This window comes from Eurytemora carolleeae, unplaced genomic scaffold, assembly GCF_000591075.1.
Source record: "Eurytemora carolleeae unplaced genomic scaffold, Eaff_2.0 scaffold370, whole genome shotgun sequence".
NCBI classification, from domain to species: domain Eukaryota; kingdom Metazoa; phylum Arthropoda; class Copepoda; order Calanoida; family Temoridae; genus Eurytemora; species Eurytemora carolleeae.
The window spans coordinates 200957-207823 of NW_019396283.1; the positions used below are offsets into that span (position 1 = coordinate 200957).

Genomic DNA, 6867 nt, shown 5'->3' on the forward strand with positions numbered 1-6867 from the left:
ATGAATATGCGGGAACAGTTATAAAGAGTTCCATATAATCATTTAATTAAAAAAACTAAATATCTGCAACATTTCATTATCAGAAAGTGAAGAATACGACATTTGATGAATTCTTTCGATGTATTCGTTATGAAGGGTTTCACTGTAGTATAGGCCAAGGATCACCGAGTGAAACAAAATGAAGGGGGGAAAAGTCCCCCTGCATAGAAAATTTTCAGAATTTTGGTATAAAAACGAGTAATTTTTTTTTTCAATTTTAGCTATTTTATAATTTGTCAACAACACTAGTAATTTAAGCTTGAACTTAATGTTACAGTGAAAATTCGATTTTCCCTGAATTTAATGTTCAGTCTGGTACAAGGAAAATTTTCATAATTTGGGGTTTCGCTATAATTTTACAATATTGAAAGACAAAAAATGTTGATAATTTTGATATTACTACTCGCGTTCACAATATAATGAAACTGAGGCAATGTTTCTGCAAAATTTAAAGAATTGATATTTTAATACATATATTTGAACATATTTGTTACATTGCATGTATGACGTATGTATATCGACAAAGCAAAAGAACAATAAACCAGTTCACTCTAAAAATCTTGCCTCAGGACAAATATTTTTAAAGAAGGTTTGATTTGGTTGATCTGAGGGAACAGCTTTAGTAAAGAATTGTTCAGCCATAGCACATACATAATACAGTATACAAGGATAATTAAAAAATTCAGAAAACTTTGAACGCTAATATCTCAATTTTCAAGAACTTATCTAAAAAGGGGGGAGACACAAATTCTTCATCGCACCCACCTTTTAGGAGAAAGGGGGTGCACCTGACCCCTTGCACTCCCCGGCCTGGTTACGGACCTGCAAAAAAAAACATTAGAAAGAATAAACTAATTTAAACACCTTGAAAGATACAGCAGTTTTAATTGAGAGGGACCACACAATTGTATTTAACTATAAAACTTAACTAACGTAATAAAGTACCATATAAGCTTGTTCCCAAGAAAAAGTAGATACTTTAGAGCATGGTACTCAAGGTGCTAGTGCAAGGAAAGTTATTTCAGAGGTGTACGGATTTTTTGTACTGCAGTGTACTGTCTTTGGGTGGAAAAGTAAACGCAAGACGGATGTCGAAACCTGACATGGAATCAATTTTCAAAAAAATAATCTATGAACAATTCTGGTCCTAGGAAACTATAAATTTTCAAAATTATCAAAAAATTAACCTCCTCAGGTACCAGACGAACACTGATGCATCTATTCTCGTTTACAAATTCCGCCCAGAGAGAACTAGGTTCAATACGTACGCAGAGTATACGCGACTGCAATTAACTTTCCTTGCATTACTACCTTGATGGTACTAATAGACAGTAACTTATCACAATGTAGTCTACTAGATGAAACAAAACTAAAAGGTTCATAGAAATTATGCATAAAATATCATATCTTTTAAAGAAAATATTTTGTATGTTTTGATTTTAAACAAAATATTTCTGTTTGTAGAGTCGCAGAGGGGGCCCTGAGTGCAGTGAAACTGGGCACTGTGCCAATAATGCAGGCAGACGAGGAAACCGGTTTACAAGATTTAACAGCTGATGCCCACGTGGACATAGAGAAGAAGATTATTGGTGTACAGTTTCACGCTGTCAGCTATACTGCTAAACTAGATGTTGTGCAAGTCAAAAGTGCAGAATTGTATGATATTTAAGATTAATGTGCATGATGTTTAATAATAATGTTTTTTTAATTTTGTAGATTGATTCAAAGATAAAATTTTTTTATTAGGAAATAAAACATATTTCTATGTGACAATGTGGTACAATATGTATGTACAATGTACTTTTATTATTTGAGGCAATATCAGTTTTTAGAAACAAAAACAGAAACACTTTTAATAAAAAGCAATATGAAAAGAAACATTTTTCTGCTTTTTTATGGTTGCTGCACTGATAACTCTGGTTCATTTGAAGTAACTGAACAACTTTTAGGCATCTTTAAACAGCTGTAAAAGATATGCATATAGAGTATACAGCTATAAATACATGCATATAGAGTATACAGCTGTAAAACAAGGGTACAGTATCTTATTTTAGTGAGATTTATGTGAGATTGTCCTGACTCCTGGTAATGTAATTAAGTCTAACTAATGGAAATGCAGAAACATTTTTTATACAAGACAGAATTAGAGAGAATACTATTTATGAGAGAAATTATAATATTCTACATTTATTGTATACCAACTATGATGAGTGAATATTGGGCAAATCCCAAAATCAAGAATAGGTTTCTTCAGTTCACAGTCACGCAGTTAAAGAATGGTTGAAGAGTATTAGTATTTATTTCTATAGGAATTTTTAAACTAACATTATACAATTTTTTGGTATGTATATATAAATATAATTTTGTTAATAGAAGAAAGTACAGTAGAACCATAGAGAATAGAAAATATAGAGAGGAATTAACTAGAAAAAATTGTAAAACGGCCATTTTTTTGTACTGTTTCCATACCGCAGAGCCCAAAACTTAAGATATGGTATCGTTATGAAAACCAGTTTTAAAACCCGGCTTTTACTAATGGGGTTCGGCAGTTTTGTGAATATCAATATTTTTGTAATGAAATATCATTTTTTTCTTATAGCATTGTAATACCTAATTTCAAAAGTCATGTGTGCTAGAGTTTATTTTTTGAAAAGGGTAAAAGACTGTAAAGATGTGTCTATGTGTCTCCGCAAGATGAACAGTGAAGACGGACAAGTTTACTGTTTGTATACTGCAATTTTGTTTTTCTAAGTACACCCTTATGCACACAAAACATAAACAAACAAAATGTGAACATAGCAGATGAAATTCTTACAGATTACAGCTTTCTCAGTAGGTATCACTATAAAATCAAAGAATTTTTTGAAAAGACGATATCTAATTCGTCACTGAATTCACATGTTTATTGGGACACCCATGTACCATTGCCGCTCAGGTGAAGAATTAGCTCCTACTCCTATTTGGGTTGGATATTACTGGTTTGTTTTAAAACACAATGTGTACTTTATGACCTTTGCAGTGTGCTTAATGTTTACAAATTTAAGAAAAACCGGATCATTTAATTACAGTTACTATACATCAAGGGTGATGCAGATAAAATGTTTGAATAAATTTAACCTTCAACTGGTTCGGAAATTTCCTGAAAATAATGTAACAAACTAATTATTAATTCAAACAAATGTAATACCCTCTTGCATGCAGAGTTCATTAGCGCCTGATCCTATTAGAGTTCAGTCATGTGTTTGGTGTCTATTCTTAATCATGTGATATAGATAACATCAAAGGAATTATAACTATGCCAATTCATGTTAACTTGTGAGATAAGATATTAAATAAAGTTAGTTTGTATTTTTATCGTCCTGTTAATTTGGGATCAATATCTAGCTTGTTGATAGCTAGACTGAAACCCTGTTTTGATAAGCAGGTTGTATTGTCCCCATCCTTTGAGATCGATATATAGCTTTTTCATAGCTAGGCTTGTGTCCCTGTGTGGCATTTAGAGCGGATCATCCCCATCATTTGGGATCGACATATAGCTTGTTTGATAAGCTAGACTTGTTTCCCTGCGCAGCATTTAAAGCAGATCATTTTCATCATTTGGGATCAACATAAAGCTTGTGTCCCTCTGTGGCATTTAGAGCATTAGATCCTCCCAATCATTTGGAATCAATATATAGCTTGTTGTATAGCTATGCTTGTGTCCCTGTGTGGAATTTAGAGCACCATATCGTCCCCATCATTTTGGATCGATATATAGCTTGTTGGATAGCTACCCTTGTGTCCCTGTGTGGCATTTAGAGCCTGGATTAATAGCTTGTTGGATAGCTATGCTTGTTTCCCTGTGTGACATTGAGAGCCAGGTGGGTTGTATCCTGGTTGAACTAATAGCTTGTAGGATAGCTACGCTTGTGTCCCTGTATGGCATTTAGAGCCAGGTGAGTTGTGTCCTGGTTGACTCTGATAGCGGACCGGTTGTGCCTGGATAGACACGTTTCGAGAACTTGTTATGGAGTAGGTGTGTACTACCAAGATGTTTGAAAACAACAACCATTTATTTTACAAAAAGATCAAAATTGCTAGAGTTTGTTTTGTGATAAATTGCAGACAAATGCATGCTAAAGTTGGTTCACATATTTTAAAGCTAAAACTTTAATAACACACATAGAACGGATCTGAAGGTTGAATTTATATTTTCTGGTATGGAGACAGCTGAATTATACATATTCTAAAATACGAAAGATTTAATTTGCAAAAGAAAATTAAATGTTTATTTTTCAAAGACTGAATAAATTTCATACAGTCGTCTAGATACAAAGTTTGTGCGAAACTCTTATTTTTTTTACTGTTTAACAGCTTATATTGAATAGAAAAATAGATAAATAATTCATTGTGTATTTTATCAAAATAAATATAAAATTTGATATTGGATGAATCAAGGAAACGAAATGGAGAACCTCCAAATGAAAAAGATCCAATTTAATATAGAAAAGCAAAGATGTATCTGTCCTTTTTCACCGAGATATGTTTGAAGGATACCATACCATTGTAATTGAGAAATGGAGGGTCGCTTGATGAAACGTAACAGTCCCTTTAATTCCGAAGGAGGTTATAATGTTAGAGAGCGGAGACATTGATTTTGTATACAAAGGAATTAGAACTTTTTGAGTACACACAAAGTTTTCAAGGACAAGAAATAAACACAAACAGAAACTAAATTTGATGAACAGCGAGACATTGCTGAACCGCGCAGACTTGGCTCAACTACTAATTTTTTAGCTTGAACTGGCGCACAAGAGAGCAAAGCTATTGAACTAGGTCTGTGCTGTTCAGCTGATTCTCACTATCTATTAAATCTAGTCTCTGAAATACTTTTTAAGCGAAATATTAAAAAATGTTCCAACTGTATAAATGCTATATTCTCATGAGTTTTCCATTAATTGCCGGAAATCCACCAAATGTTAGTAGATTATTTGTCCGTTAAACTGAACATTTGAAAAACATTTATTCATGTCAATTACGCAAAGAGAATAGATTATTTACGTAAAAAACACCACTTTCAGAAACTTAGTTAGTAAAGATCGCGTGAACTCTATAATTCCTAAAGATCTAAAATAATATTGTAATTCCTCAGTCGTTCTTTTCCGGGAACGAACATAAAGGAACTGAACAAACAATTTCAAAAAGTATAAACACGTCCAGCTCAAGAACCTGGCGTCATTCCTGGGAAACGATCGTTCTTTCAAAGAAACGAGCAAAACGGTACGAACGATTAAAAAATAGGAACACGCCCAATCCTAATTGTAACGGTTTCCCCGGTTTATTTTCTTGGGATATTCCACAAGAATGTATATTCCCATATAAATGCAGTAGAATTAGTTATCATGTGATTTACTTGAATATCATATATTTGAATAAAAACACACATGTATAACATGTATAATATATATCTATTAACCCAGTCCAAAGCTACAGATCAACATATGACTTTGTGAACGTGAAGAATTAATTTCCCTAGTTTGATTCTGGATTCATATTAAGAGAATAGAAGCTAACTAATAAATAAGGACGGAGTTAGAAGCTAACTCATAAATAGGGACAGAGTTAGAAGTTATAACATATAAAATAGGGACAGAGTTAGAAGCTAACTCATAAAATAAGGACGGAGTTAGATGCTAACTCATAAATAGGGACAGAGTTAGAAGTTAACATATAAAATAGGGACAGAGTTAGAAGTTAACATATAAAATAGGGACAGAGTTAGAAGCTAATTCATAAAATAGGGACGGACTTAAAAGCAAACTCGTAAAATTGCGATGAAGTGAGAAGCTAACTCGTAAAATAGGGATGGAGTTATAAGCTAACTCGTAAAATAGCGACGGAGTTAGAAGCTAACTTNCCCCCCCCTATGTACGCCACTGACCCCGCTTATCATTGAAGTACACATTGACCCCTAGAAGTATGAGTTCGCGAACTTGGTGATTTTGCGTACATAAGCTATCTATGTTTATTTATTTATCTATGGGTAAAATATATTCTTGTAAGTTATAATAAATCTTAAAATAACAGTAATATACCAAAGATATTGTAACAATTAAATAAAATACAAAAACTTCAAAACACTCATGAGTCAAAACACCTAATATAAAACAACCAAAAGTGTCAGAACAACTATTTTTTCAAAACGCTAAAGCATTGATCTCGATATCCATAATACAAGAGTTATCAGCTCAGAACATGTAAAAAAATTCAAGTATAATTATATATGCAATTTTGTATTCTTTGGAGAAAAAAAAACTTAGGGATACTGGTTAAACGGTTTTGATGCATTTCTTGAACTCTTTGCTTGCAGTTCAGAATAAGAAATAAAAAACTATTTTTATATTTATATTATACCTGCAATCAATGGAAACACAAATATTTTATAACACTTTATGTTTCAACTACTGGAATTACAAAATATGTAAAACTCTTTTGCCCAAAGACTTTGCTAATTAAAGATAGCGCATCAGAAAATCTACGCAAATTTGACGCATTTTCTCGGGTTACCATAGATAGTGAGTGATGTCGTCTTCTCCAGAAATCGGGTATATATTTACCCTGTTGACGTTTCATAATGTCGTCTTTTGTAATGAATTAAATAGTTATTTAAAAGGAAAACAAGGAAACCACTTTAGTTTTTCTATTTTGAAATATTTAATTTGTCCCTAATCCATAAAAATACCGTTGTTTTTAGAACCTTTAATGGGTTGGTAACTTGAAATTACAACTATAATCATTCCCTGAGAACATTTACTTTTGGTTTGAAGTATTAATTGTTTATAAAAAAAA

General features: G+C 32.5%; 1 protein-coding gene across 1 annotated transcript in view; it reads left to right on the forward strand.

Annotated features, from left to right (window-relative positions):
- The window catches only part of LOC111700131 (calcitonin receptor), a 19157-nt gene extending 17410 nt beyond the window's left edge, over positions 1-1747 (forward strand). The window contains exon 15 of the mRNA XM_023470951.1: positions 1504-1747. Within this exon, the coding sequence (XP_023326719.1) occupies positions 1504-1708 (205 nt within the window). The 3' untranslated portion in view covers positions 1709-1747. The remainder of the gene's footprint in view (positions 1-1503) is intronic.
- The last annotated feature ends 5120 nt before the right edge of the window (positions 1748-6867 follow it).